This window comes from Nansenia antarctica (genome assembly GCF_963989245.1).
Source record: "Nansenia antarctica genome assembly, chromosome: 2".
Classification (NCBI taxonomy): domain Eukaryota; kingdom Metazoa; phylum Chordata; class Actinopteri; order Argentiniformes; family Microstomatidae; genus Nansenia; species Nansenia antarctica.
Window position 1 is genome coordinate 50774851 of NC_137675.1, and position 15000 is coordinate 50789850.

Here is a 15000-nt window from a genome sequence, read left to right on the forward strand (position 1 = left end):
GGGGATAGGTTTGTAGAGGAGGGCCTGGTGGAGGTATGGGGTTGGGGTTGGGTTTTGGCACCGCTGGAGGAGGAGCTCTGGTTACTGGGGGGGGTGGTGGTGGGGGTGGGGGGGTCGAGGGGGAGGCAGACCACCTTGTCTCGAGACAGCTGCACGGTGCCTGCCAGCACGGACACCATGAGCATCAGCACCACCAGGTACTCCATGAACACCTCCCACCAGGGCTTCAGCAGCTTGTAGCTGCCCTGCCGCTCGCTCAGAGGGGACAGCTCTGACAGGGAGAACATGCTGATGCGGGGAGGAGGGAAACTTCTGTCGAAACAATTGTACCCTCTGAGGTTCTCTTGTGAGCCACCCAGTAACGGATGAAAAATGCTTAAGATGTTTAAGAGGATCTGGTCACATGACTTGTCAGGACCACCAGCGGGGCCAGATCAGATCCACCTCACTGGGGAAATGCTGCTGGAGAGACTGGAGGGAAAACGACAAAAGAATTAGAAACGGCAAAGTGAAAAAGCAACATTTGATGTAATAGAACCTTCGGAAAAGGAACAGTGTACTCTGCAGCCCAGTGGGTTAATTTAACAGGAAAGAGGTTGTGGATTAGAACAGTTACAAGGTTTAAACAAAGCTTTCCCTGTGTGAAAGCTATAATGTTCCTAAACTACTTTTGCGTCACAGTTTAGGATCATAGGATAAGATGTGAACTGTTGTTTGCCTGGAACACAGTGTATAGCCCCATGACACACTGACATAACAATTACAGTCGGCTGTAAAAAAATCATAATATTATTGCCTCTGTTTTTAATGACAAACATAAATGGCCTATGCAAGCAGGCTGAATATTATGAAACCCCCCATTTGCAAGTGGCTTTAGGTTGCATATGTGCACATTGTACTGGATTGCATAATCAGAGCATCTGATTGATCAGTGGAGCAGGAACAAAAGCCATCTTTCAACTACTTGTTAACAATGTGACACAATTTCTAGGAAAGTCCGACAAGAGTAAAACGTACCTGTTATCACTACCTGTTATCACTGCATGATTGTCAGACCACTCTTCTCCCGAACTTTGTTAAGCGCATCTGTTTATCAAACGGTGTCCCGAACACAGAGCATTGATGCCAGTCACTCAGAGCAGAGAACCCGGGCGGCCGCTCTGGGCGACTCCAGTCCGGCGCGGTCCGGTTCTCTCGAGAATAGCCCATGAAACTTCATTACCAACTTATTCAGTTGCGGTCGGTGACTCATGTTGAGAGTGGGGCGGTAGTAGTGAAAAACAAGGGGGCATTGGCTCTTTAACAGTTGTCATGACGAAGGGGGATGTCGACGAAAAAATCTAATTCAACCCAGCCCAGTTATTCTACTCTGGTAAATTGCTTGACAAAGAAGAATACATGGTACTTATTTAATTTAAAAAAAGATAAACATTGTCTTGGCACTAATTCCCATTAAAGTTAAATCGATTAGTTATGAAATGTGTATCATAAGACTATGGCCTCAAGTGACAGAAGAAAAAAAGTGTTGAATGAAGTCAATGCATTGATGTGTCACATCCACCAGGTGTCATTAATGTTCAAGACACCCTGACATTAGCCTTTATACTAATTTAATACTTGTGGAGAAAACCTGGGTTCATGTTTAGAAGAGGTTTATGGGCAATCTACACACTTTATATTGAGAATAATCTCTGGTTATAACCACAGACAGAGCATGTCTATAAAGACAGTACTGCAATCGACACATTTTAGAGCAAATCGTAAAGACACACCCCCCTAAGTAGAAATAATTGAACAATCTACTCACTTGTTACTTTCCACCTCTTCCCCATAATCCTAATCCATGGATGAATTATCTTAATTTGATGGATAGACATAAATCTGATTAGGGGCCATTTCTACTCTAAGTGATAAGTATAGTATAACAGTATTTCCCCTCAAATCAAAGGCTATTAACCTGCCAAATCTGCAATAATAACAATAACAATAATAATAATAATAATAATAAACGTTATTATTTTATTATTAGCACCCTTTTAAAAAAGTGTAAATGGTTTACAAATGTGCAGATAAAACAGATATGCAAATAAAAACACAAGTAATATATAAGCAGGAAAACAGTCAAACATAACACATTAAACAGAATAAGGGCAAATCAATTAAAGGCTAGTCTATAAAAATATATATTTTAAAGAGATTTAAAAGAAAATACAGTTGCTATAATGCTATAATACTGTTAATAACATGTAACTAAGATCACAAAGAGAGTCAAGTGTTTTTGAATGCTTCCAGGACCTAAAAAAAAGCTATATGGCGAGAAAACATGAAAATTAAAAGTAGCAACAGGCTTTATTGGAAAACCACTGTCAATGCAAACACTCAGGCTCTTGTGAAAGTAATCAAATTTAAGATTGTTTTCAATGCTTTGCAAGTGTGCCTACATTTCTCTGTGCTATTTTATACCTGCCAGTTTACATGTTTCGTTAAGCAGGTGTCTGCTGTTACTCTTCTTTCTGGGTCAGATGGTTTCTGATGCTAAATCAAATGGTGAGAGAGCCACAATATGATGTATCGTTCACAGTGTGTTGTGTGTGTTGAGTTGTGTGTGTGTGTGTGTGTGTGTGTGTGTTGAGTTTGTGTGTGTGTGTGTGTGTGTGCATGCGTGCGTGCGTGCGTGTGTGTGTGTGTGTGTGTGTGTAGGACTGGGTGCAGCCTTGCAGGTAACCTGAGAGGGAAATCTCAAGAGAGTGTGAAGCACAGCTGTGTTGATTCTTTACATCATCTCTTATTTAATAGACACGTTTTCAGCAGTGCATCCTAATACAGTAAATGGTAAACTAACCTCCAGATACGTATTTTTCACACTTACGTATGTTTCACACTTGTACCAGTAGTTGAATGAACAATGAGAAATGAGTACATCTGTTGTTCATATTGTATCTCTCCCAGCCTGCTTTACTGCCATTGCTTTTATATCTGTTTTTATCACATCTGGAACACATGACATCTACAAAAAACATGAAAACTATTTTAGTTAGGGCTAAATTTGACCAAATTGTGATTAATTTGTGATTAATCATAGTAAACAATGCAATAAGCGATTAACAATAGGAGAAGACAATATCCTGTTACCGTGTGTGTTTGTGTAACCCCTGTTTGTTTATTGTGTGTGTGTGTGTGTGTGTGTGTGTGTGTGTGTGCTTATACTTGGGTATGTAGATTTTTCTTCAGCATCTTAAGGTTTTGAACAGGAAATATCAGTGGAGCCCAGGGCCGTAGCAGAGGTCAGAGGTCAGCCCACCAGGGTTCAGGAAGAATCCTCTCCTCTCAACAACATAGTGGATCATCTGAGCACTGACACAATAACATAATTCATCAAATAAAAATGCATTTCATCGCAGTATTTTTCAAACCTCACTTTTTTTTTTACCCCACCCTGGACCTTGGCCCGCCTTGGCGACGCCTGGGCCAGCCAATGGGCTGGCGCAGTGTAATTCAGCTTCCGATGAGGTCACGCAGGGGGCGTTCCCATAGTGAGATACGAAACGAATACTATGAAAGAGAACGAGCTTTATTTGAATATCAAACCATAAGCATCAATCAGAATCAAGTGCATCTCTTGAAACAGTTGTAGAGAAACACGCGCTTAGCATAGCATAGCTAAAGCAAGCCTCGAGAGAGGTTAAATCAAGAGTTGTATATTATTTTAAAATAATACAACACTGTTTATCGTAAAATGGGGGAAATCGTTCATTTACAAGCGGGTCAATGTGGAAATCAGATCGGCGCAAAGGTGGGTTTTGTTAGAGGCCATAAAGCAGCTAGCTAGTTGAATCTATTAGAGCTAGTTAGCTATCTGCCTAGCTTTCTGTCTGTCTAACTGTAGCACTTAATCATGAGGGGCCATTTGACCCCTGTGTGTAAAAAAAAAAAAAAGTGTTATATCTTTGCACTCGATAAAATTTCAGGACCCTCCTTTCATGACTTTTCCTAGATATGTGCGTTCTACCACCCAGTATCCATACATTTTCAAAATCACTTTAGGATAAGCTAGTTATAAAGCTATTTTGCAGTTTTTCTCTGTAGGAAGCAACCAACTAGTGGTCGTTGTGTAAATATCAGGTTAGCATTTTAAAAGAGGCGGTTCTTTTAGTAGGTAAAAAGGCACGGCTGTTCTCATGCTAGCTGTCTATCTGTCTGATGCTTCTTCAACCACTAACTGCGAACAGCAAACATTAGCTGGGTTGCTAGCCAATATACAGTACACCTATGTGTTTATTAAAGAGCAACATCAGGTTGCGCATTATTTATTACTTCATTTGCAAGTCTCCCGCCTCGTCCTGGCTCATGAAATGAAAAAAAGAATCCAATTTTGCCATGAACTTATGAAGCGTTATCGTGCATGTTTGACTGGCTGCAACCATGGAAACAACATGAACCCTTCCTTCACCTTCTGCAGTTCTGGGAGGTGATCAGTGATGAACACGGCATCGACCCCACAGGGACCTACCACGGGGACAGCGACCTGCAGCTAGAGAGGATCAACGTCTACTATAATGAGGCGACAGGTGGGTGACATGCACAGAGGAAACATTAATAAAAACTCATCTTTTTAATATTGCCTTAAAATGACTATTATTTTCTAAATGTATATTTTAATGTTAGTTGATGAATCTATATATTTGTATATATTTGTATTTACATCTTATAAGTAATTCTTATAATTATTTTGTTTATTTTGTTCGATGCCCCTTGGATTGTATGGTTTATTCATGTTTTATTATGTACTTTATATTATATTTTGTTGTGTGTTTTATTGATTACTATTGTTTTATTGTTTTTTTTATGCTGTGTGGATATGTTAAAGCACTTTGAGCTGCTATGTTTGCAGGAAAAGTGCTATACAAATAAAGGTTATTATTATATAGCTGTAATGTGCTGCTACTAGTGACAGTCATAAGTAAAGTTATGACATTCATCCTATTACATTTGTGTTCCAGGAGGAAAATAAATATGTCCCCAGAGCCATCTTGGTGGATCTGGAGCCGGGCACTATGGACTCTGTTCGCTCAGGACCCTTTGGACAGATCTTTAGACCAGATCATTTTGTATTCGGTAAGAAGAGTTCATAGGTGTTCGATCTGCATTTGATAAACAAAGCTAAACAAATATTACATATTACATTTCATATTACACAAATATTACATTTCAAGTGTTTTGTGTTGAAAATGAAGGCTGAGCTGGAGAAATTGTTAAATGTTTTTAACATATAATATAACAATATAACATAATAATAATAATAATAATAATAATAACAACAGATAATACTGTCTTCTACCTAATTTCTTAAAATGTCTCATTTTGTTTTGTTTTATGTGCTTACTGCTCACAGGACAGAGTGGTGCTGGCAACAACTGGGCCAAAGGCCATTACACAGATTCAGATTCAGATTCAGATAACGTTTATTGCCATTATGCATACACATATAGGAATTTGCTTCGACATTACAGTAAGTGCGTTTATACTTTTTTCACGTGTCAAAAAACAGGACAACACAGGACAGACAACAGTGCATTGGATAGTGCAATATAAAGTAAAGTGCAGTGCAGAGTTTTTACAGTGAGTCCAGTGCATATTCAGTCCTGGGCAGACTTGGGGGCGGGGGGGAGGGGGAAGCCAGAGTCATTTATCAGCCTGGCGGCTGAGGGGTAGAAACTGAGCCTGTGGCGGGCCTTCAGTGCCTTAGGCAGCCGCAACCTTCTTCCAGAGGGAAGCAGGGTGAGGAGGCCGTGGCCGGGGTGGAAGGGGTCTGCCATGATCTTCCTTGCCCTCCTCAGAGCCCTGGTGTCATGCAGGGAGTTGAGGGAGGGCAAGGGACAGCCGATCACCCTCTCTGCTGAACGTAACACCCGCTGCAACTTGGCCTTGTCCTTGGTCGTTGCAGCAGGGAACCAGGTGATGATGGAGTGGGTGAGGATGGACTCATGATGGCCGTGTAAAACTGGACCATCATGGACCTCGGCAGCCTGAGTTTCCTCAGCTGCCGGAGGAAGAACATCCTCTTCTGGGCCTTCTTCGTGAGGGCCTCGGTGTTCCGCTCCCACTTGAGGTCCCGGGAGATGGTCATGCCTAGAAAGCGGCATGACTCCACGGAGGCCACCGGGGTACCTCCCAGCGTGATGGGAGGGGGCAGGGCTGCTTTCCTACGGAAGTCCACCACCATCTCCACTGTTTTCAGAGCATTGAGCTCCAGATTGTTTAAACTGCACCAGCTCTGCAGCCCCTCGATCTCACCCCTGTAGGCAGATTCGTCCCCCCCGGAGATGAGGCCCACCAGGGTGGTGTCGTCTGCAAACTTCAGGAGCTTGACCGAGGGGTGGCGGGAGACACAGCTGTTGGTATAAAGGGAGAATAGTGCTGGAGACAGGACGCAGCCCTGCGGGGAGCCCGTGCTGGTGGACCTGGAGCTGGAAATGCTCTTCCCCAGCTTCACCCGCTGAGACCTGTCAGTCAGGAAGTCCGTGATCCACCTGCAGGTGGAGTCCGGCACCTGCAGCAGGGATAGCTGGTGCTCCAGGATGTGTGGGAGGATCGTGTTGAAGGCCGAGCTGAAGTCCACGAACAGGATTCTGGCGTAGTTGCCTGCAGTGTCTAGGTGTTCTAGTACGTAGTGCAGAGCCATGTTCACGGCGTCCTCCGTGGATCTATTGGCTCTGTACGCGAACTGCAGGGGGTCCAGCACAGGATCTGTGATGAGCTTCAGGTAGGCCAGGACAAGGCGCTCCAGGACCTTCATGACGACAGAGGTCAGAGCGACGGGTCTGTAGTCGTTGAGGCCTGTGACCTTGGCCTTCTTGGGGACGGGGATGATGGTTGATGCCTTGAAGCACGCTGGGACGTGACACAGCTCCAGCGAGGCGTTGAAGATGTAGGTAAACACCGGGGCCAGCTGGTCGGCGCAGTGCTTCAGGACAGAGGGAGAGACGGAATCCGGACCAGCTGCCTTCCGGGGATTCTGCCTCTTAAACAGTCTGTTTACCTCTCGCACTGTGACAGAGAGAGGGGGTGGGGAAAGGGGGGTGGGGGTGGGCGGGGCGGGTGAGGAGGGGGGAGGGAGGGGGGGGGGAGGGGGGAGGGTGGGGGTAGCAGGAGGGACATTGGCCCCCCTGGGGGACGGGGGTGGTCGTTGTAGCCGGGGGGGGTGGAGGGAGAGGGCGGGGGTGGGCGGGAACCTCTCTTTCTCAAACCTACAGTAGAACTTGTTCAGCTCGTTAGCGAGAGGGAGGTTGTCGGACATCAGCGGGGACTTGGGTTTGTAGTTGGTGATGGTCTTTAGGCCTTTCCAGACGGAGGCGGAATCCCCCTCAGAGAGCTGTTGCTGCAGCTTCTCCGAAAAGCGATGCTTCGCCTCCTTCACCGCTTTGGCGAACCTGTACTTGGCCTGCTTGACCCGGTCCACGTCCCCAATGCGCCTAGCCACCTCCTTCTCTGACCTCAGACGCCTGAGTTGGGATGAAAACCAGGGCTTGTCGTTGTTGAAGGACTTCCTGGAGCGGAGGGGGACACACACCTCCTCGCCAAAGCTGATAAATGATGTAACAGTGTCTGTGTATACATCCAGATTGTTACCAGCCTCTGGCCCCGCCCACTCCACCAAGTCCTGGTCACAGCCTGCACTCTCCAACCAGGCGCAGAGTCGCTCACATGCCTCACTGGACCACACCCTGAAGCGCCGTACAACAGGTTTAGAGAGTTTTAACCTCTGCCTGTAGCGAGGGATCAGGTGTATGAGGATGTGGTCACTGTAGCCCAGTGCAGCACGGGGGACAGAATGGTAGGCTTGACAAGCTGTACAGTAGCAATGGTCCAGAGTGTTCACCCCCCTGGTGGGACACGTGACTTGCTGCCTGTATTTGGGGAGCGCCCGGCTAAGATTAGCCTGGTTAAAATCCCCCAAAACAACAACAAAACTGTCCGGGTAACTACGTTCCACACTCATCAATTGCTCTGCCAGTGTGTCTACTGCTGCGGTGACGTCAGCATCAGGTGGAATGTAGACACACGCGAGAATGAATGAGCTGAACTCGCGGGGGGAATAGAATGGACGGCAGAGGATGAATAGGGATTCTATAGCCGTGGAACAGTGTTTGTGGAGCACTGTCACCTCGGAACTCCAGCGCACGTTTACAAAGAACATTAACCCCCCACCCCTAGACTTGCTCACCGCCTCGAAGTCTCTGTCAGCCCGGAACGCGGAGAATCCCTCTAGCTCCACCGCCTCGTCAGGGACAGATGAAGATAGATGCGTCTCCGTGAACGCGAAGACAGTCGAGGAGTGGAAGTCGCTGTTCCTCGCAACGAGACACCGGAGTTCATCCATTTTATTGCATAGGGAGTTCACGTTGCTCAGGAATATGCCCGGTAGTGGTGGTCGCGTCCCTCTCCGCCGAAGGCGAACCAAGCAGCCGGCTCTCCGACCTCGCTGCCTTCTGATCCACCTCACAGCTCTGGCGAAAAACGCGGTCCCCCTCACAAGCATATCCAGAATGTCCGTGGAACGGGTGAGTAGTTTGGGGAAGATGTCCGGTGGGGTTAAACCCCTCATGTGCAGTAGAACGTCGTTTGTGTACGACGTTAGGCAGGACACAGAGACACAGAACAGACAGAACACAACAAACTGTAGCGCCATAGAGGGAGCGGAGCTGGAGGACTCTGTCCTGGACGTGGTGCGGAAGGAGGCGGAGACCTGCGACTGTCTCCAGGGCTTCCAGCTGACTCACTCCCTGGGCGGGGGCACGGGGTCCGGCATGGGAACCCTACTGATCAGTAAGATCCGCGAAGAATACCCCAACAGGATCATGAACACCTTCAGCGTGGTGCCCTCTCCTACCGTGGTGGAGCCGTACAACGCCACTCTGTCGGTGCACCAGCTCTGCACGGACGAGACCTACTGCATCGACAACGAGGCGCTGTATGACATCTGCTTTCACACGCTGAAGCTCACCACCCCCACGTACGGAGACCTGAACCACCTGGTCTCAGCCACCATGAGCGGCGTCACCACCTGCCTGCGCTTCCCCGGCCAGCTGAACGCCGACCTCCGTAAGCTAGCTGTCAACATGGTGCCCTTTCCCCGCCTGCACTTCTTCATGCCGGGCTTCGCCCCTCTCACCAGTAGGGGGAGCCAGCAGTACCGCGCCCTGACGGTCCCCGAGCTCACCCAGCAGATGTTCGATGCCAAGAACATGATGGCGGCGTGCGATCCGCGCCACGGGCGCTACCTGACGGTGGCGGCCATCTTCCGCGGTCGCATGTCCATGAAGGAGGTGGACGAGCAGATGCTGAACGTCCAGAACAAGAACAGCAGCTACTTCGTGGAGTGGATCCCCAACAACGTGAAGACGGCCGTGTGCGACATCCCGCCCCGGGGGCTCAAGATGGCCGCCACCGTCATCGGCAACAGCACGGCCATCCAGGAGCTGTTCAAGCGCATCTCTGAGCAGTTCACCGCCATGTTCCGCCGCAAGGCCTTCCTGCATTGGTACACAGGCGAGGGCATGGACGAGATGGAGTTCACGGAGGCGGAGAGTAACATGAACGACCTGGTGTCAGAGTACCAGCAGTACCAGGACGCCACGGCCGAGGAGGAGGGGGAGTTTGAGGAGGAGTTACAGAAAAAGTGTTACAGAAAAAGTTGGCGCTGGTGCTGATGAGCTGATCAGTGAGAGGCAGCTTGCTGGAGTGGAGAGACTGGTTTTCCCCTTGTTCTCACATTAAATACCCCAACCATATGCAAATGCAATGACGTGACATGCATATTTTTGTGTCATGTATATTATTTCCATTTAAAAATAGATTAATCAATTCAAGTCATATATGATTTTATTCTATACAACATGGTTAGTTTGAATGTATTGTCAGTACATTCTAATAATATGGATTACTTTGTGTTTTAGCATCTCAAACCCCCAAAATGTCAGGTGGCGCAACCGTCTCAACAAAGGAACAGATTAAGAACACTGTTAAAAGTGGTATTTTAATAATAATATATTCAATATAAAATACTGTGGCATGATTTTATGTTTGAAACCTTTCAAATAAACACACATTTACAAATAACAATAGTTTTAAAGCTATTGAGATAATTGAGGAACTTTTGTCCCGTAAAAGAAATTCCTCAAATGTCAGGGTGGCACAACCGTAAACATGGGACTTTTATTTTGAAATCAAGAGACTATTGCATCAGCCAAATGTTTCATCATCCAGAGGACCCTGTCTGACATCTGTGGCTGAGTGAAAAGATTTGTAGAGCGCTCTCAAATATTGATAAAAATAGATAGTTTCACCTCAGAGGTAGGAGGGTATATTTTCCATGTCAGGTGGTACAACCAATGTAAAACTAGGAAAATGTTATTTTATCATAAAACTACTATTCTGTTTTAAAATGATTTGTATGATATTGCTAGCATAGGTCAAAGCTAATGCAGGTGTCCAAGTAGAAGCCTGTTTAATTTGAAATCAGTGGCAAAAGTCAGGTGGTGCAACCGGTATGTCAGTTGGCGCAACCACAATTAATGCCACTATATGGAATAAATAATGTTATTTAAAGCTCCAAGATGCTCTAAAATGTGTATTTGTGTCTACTTAAATATATATTAACACTTAAACATTTCACGATTATAATGTCTTTAATTTTAATAATTTTATATGCCACTATCAGTGAAGGAAAAAGCAGCCCAAAAACAATGATTATTATGTATTTATTTTGTCTAATAGATATAGATAATAGACACATGACAAAGATTTCACTTAATAAATAAATAATAGGAAAATATAAATACTTTTACAAATAATTGGTTGCGCCACCTGACAGTTTTTGAGCAATTAAGTTAGAAATACAGTAAAAATAAATAAATAAACAAATTAACAAATGCGGCATGTTTAAGCACATTGTCACATACTAAGAAATATAAATGTTATGTATTTTGAACAAAGTTTTAAAAAAAAACTTTTTAGAAGCCTTATTCGTCATTGACCCAAATACAAGGTATCTATACAGGCCTATCACATTACTTAGAGATGATCAAGGTGTGAAAAAGGGGTCAGTCCACATACAGTCACTCAGGTTCCATTTTGAAATGACCATAATATTAAGGACAAAGGATTGTAAAGCCCCCCTTTTTGCCAGGAGAATCCTTACAGAACTTACGCAAGTCAAAAGGCAAATAATACAGGCCCATACTATACAATTCATGCGTGTGCAGTGATGTGAATAACGGCGCAAAAATAAACGGCGCTGCTAACGGCGTTACTTTTCCAGTAACGGGTAATCGAATTAATTACTATTTCCATCGTTATAACGCCGTTACCGTTACCGGTAATTCAATGCGGCGCGTTACTAGTTACTACTGAAGCATTGACTATGCAGTAAAAATGTGGAACGCCCTTCCTATAATCTTAAAGGAGTGCAAAACACTGCCCACCTTCAAAACCACTCTCAAAAAACACTTACAGGAGGCTGCAACCCGTAACTGGACCCTCTAAATCAAAAATCAGATTAAAAGACCCGAACTACCCACTGTACATACTTTGTGTTTTGTCCCCCGCCCCCACCTGTGGTGTATGTCCCCACCTGTCCTACCCGCTGTACATACCTTATGCTTTGTTGTATTGTTCTTCCCATGATGGATGTATGTTTATCTTGTAGATAGTACTAGTTATTTGTCTGTATTATCTTGTAGATAGTACAAGTTTGTTTTGTCTGTCTTACTTGTAACGATGAATTGAGAATCAAGGACCCCAATTGAAATAAGCCAGTGGCTTTCTTGGGTTTTTATCCTGTTAGTTGACCTTGTATGTAATATGTACTTTCATGTACCTACTTCTGCAAATCTTCTAATAAAGTTTTCAATCAATCAATCAAAAAAAAAGCTTCTCATTGTCATCCGACCTCAGTCACAGCTGCAAAGGTGTTTTTTGTTTGTTTGTTGGGGAGGGGAGGGGCGAGACAACCGCTTAAGTGATCATGATTGGCTATGGTAGAGAACATTTCATGGTAAGCCAACCATAAGCCAACCATAGTTCAGTGTCAACACTTCATATTGGCTAGGATGGTTAGATGACTGGGTTGGCTGGATGAATGAATGCATGCATGGATGGATGAGTGTTAGGAAGGAGTGTACGGATGGATAGATGAATGAATGAATGTTTAGGAGCTAAAGTTGGATTTGTCCAAGAAATTCATTTCTCATTTTTTCAGTACTACTTTAAAAGCACTTCATATTGTTTAACTGTTTACTTTTGTTGTGTTGAAAATACTTGAAGTTACAGTCTGTCTACCAGTTGTCTGAAGTTGTGTGACAGTTTGATTTATTTAATTTACAATACAAAGATTTAAAAACACTTAATATTGTTAATATTATATAACTAGTTACTTTTATAATGAAGTAATTCAGTTACTAACTCAGTTACTTTTTGGGATAAGTAACTAGTAACTATAACTAATTGCTTTTTTAAAGTAACGTGCCCAACACTGTGCGTGTGTGTGTGTCAAAATATACCACAGTAGCACAAAGTTAGCATACACAGGTACCAGTTGGTGTGACAGAACTAGAAATATAGTAAGAGAGAACAAGCATTAACCTACTACACTAAAAGATTAGAGGCAAAACTAGGATTCAATGACAGCAGGTTTTGCCAGAGGCAAAACAGCAGCCAGTGTTCGGACCGACCTATAATGGCAGAGCACACGTCCATGAAGGGATGTCACAATAACCACAAATATTACAATATTTGTAAGACGCCTTAAGGGCAATCCTACGATACCGTATACATGTGTTACCTTTGTCAGTTGCATGCACCACATCAATCCACCACCCACTGTACCTCGGCGGTGGGAACCAGCACTGTTCCACACCAGCCTACTAATACCTACAGTGCCTGGCAAAAGTATTCACCCCCCTTGGCTTTTTACCTATTTTGTTACATTACAACCTGTAATTTAAATGTTTTTTTAATCAGAATTTTATTTGATGAATCTGCACAAAATAGTCTTAGTTTTGAAATTAAATGAAGAAAAAAAAAGAAAGAACTGAAAATTGGCATGTGCATATGTATTCACCCCCTTTGTTATGAAGCCCCTAAAAAGTTCTGGTGCAAACAATTACCTTCAGAAGTCACATAATTAGTGAAATGAAGTCTACCTGTGTGCAATCTAAGTGTCACATGATCTGTCAGTACATACACACCTTTCCTGAAAGGCCCCAGAGGCTGCAACACCTAAAGCGGGGTACACACATAAGGATTTTCAAAATCTTAACCGAAATCTTATCTGAGACAGACCCCACACATGAAGAAACTAAATCTTGGATTGAACAGCCTTGATCGTATTGTGTGTGGTGTGCGCCGATTTCCCCATTTCAGCACCCCACAGACATAAAGATTTTCGTTACGACAGACTCCAGACTCTCTAGAGTCTCGTTCCCCAAGCCAGAAATCTCGCGTGAACCCATCCTTTTAATATTGCCTTTAAATTACAAAATAATTAAATTAAGATTATATAATGATTAAAGCACTTTGAGCCGCAACGTTTGCAGGAAAAGCGCTATACAAATAAAGTTATTATTATTATTATTATCTAACGTAGTACCCTGACTGACCTGTACGAGACAACCCTGTGCGACAGGGCAAATAAAGTGCCGAATAACGAAAAGAAGAAGTCAGCTCGCTTCTTGATTGGCTACATTCCATCCACGTTTTAGTTGGACTCGCAAGCAGGGTTGCCAGATGGAAATGACATTTTCCACCCTAACCACAGTCTAAAACCGCTAATTCCACCAAACAATCTGGTAACCCTATGATTTCTGGTCGTAAGTATTGAACACATTTGACATTTACGATTGCCGGCCACGCCCATTGTCCGAGCAGGTTGTCGGGAGAGTTGATTGCACAATTGAAGAGAATTGACTCTTAACACACCTCACACCACAGGATTTTGTTATAGGAAAATGTTAAGATCCATCTGATAATCGGGCGTTTTCTGTCGTTTTCAGCCATCCGAAAATCGGGCCAAAATCGTCCAGAAAATCCTTATGTGTGTACCCCGCTTAAGCAAGAGGCACCACCAACCAAACACTGCCATGAAGACCAAGGAACTCTCCAAACAAGTCTGGGACAAAGTTTGTTGAGAAGTGCATGTCAGGGTTGGGTTATAAAAAAATATCAAAATCTTTGATGATCCCCAGGAGCACCATCAAATCCATCAGAATCAAATGGAAAGAACATGGCACCACAACAAACCTGCCAAGAGAGGGCCGCCCACCAAAACTCACGGACCGGGCAAGGAGGGCATTAATCAGAGAGGCAGCACAGAGACCAAAGGTAACCCTGGAGGAGCTGCAGAGTTCCACAGCAGAGACTGGAGTATCTGTCCATAGGACCACAATTAGCCGTACACTCCATAGAGCTGGGCTTTATGGAAGAGTGGCCAGAAGAAAGCCATTACTTTCAGCTAAAAATAAGAAGGCACGTTTTGAGTTTGCAAAAAGGCATGTCGGAGACTCCCAAAATGTATGGAGGAAGGTGCTCTGGTCAGATGAGACAAAAATTGAACTTTTTGGCCATCAAGGAAAACGCTATGTCTGGCGCACACCCAACACATCCCATCACCCCCAGAACACCACCATCCCCACAGTGAAACATGGTGGTGGCAGCATCATGCTGTGGGGCTGTTTTTCAGCAACAGGGACTGGGAAACTGGTCTGAGTCGAGGGAAAGATGGATGGTGCTAAATACAGGGATATTCTTGAGCAAAACCTGTACCAGTCTGTAAGTGATTTGAGACTAGGACGGAGGTTCACCTTCCAGCAGGACAACGACCCCAAGCATCCTGCTAAAGCAACACTTGAGTGGTTCAAGGGGAAACATATACATGTGTTGGAATGGCCTAGTCAAAGCCCAGACCTCAATCCAATTGAGAATCTGTGGTCAGACTTGAAGATT

At 44.5% G+C, this 15000-nt stretch overlaps 1 protein-coding gene and 1 pseudogene across 2 annotated transcripts in view; one reads left to right on the forward strand and one right to left on the reverse strand.

The window, feature by feature from the left end:
• The window catches only part of LOC308151547 (volume-regulated anion channel subunit LRRC8D), a gene marked incomplete at both ends in the record, with an annotated part of 4984 nt that extends 4697 nt beyond the window's left edge, over positions 1 to 287 (reverse strand). The window contains one exon of the mRNA XM_080524443.1: positions 1 to 287. This exon is cut by the window's left edge and continues 682 nt beyond it. Coding sequence (XP_080380569.1) covers positions 1 to 287 — 287 coding nt within the window.
• A 3449-nt stretch (positions 288 to 3736) lies between these two features.
• Positions 3737 to 9710, forward strand: LOC308150241 (tubulin beta-4B chain-like; annotated as a pseudogene). The gene is made up of 5 exons: positions 3737 to 3793; positions 4460 to 4568; positions 5001 to 5115; positions 5393 to 5437; positions 8692 to 9710. The product of its transcript is annotated as a tubulin beta-4B chain-like (transcript).
• Positions 9711 to 15000: the final 5290 nt, after the last annotated feature.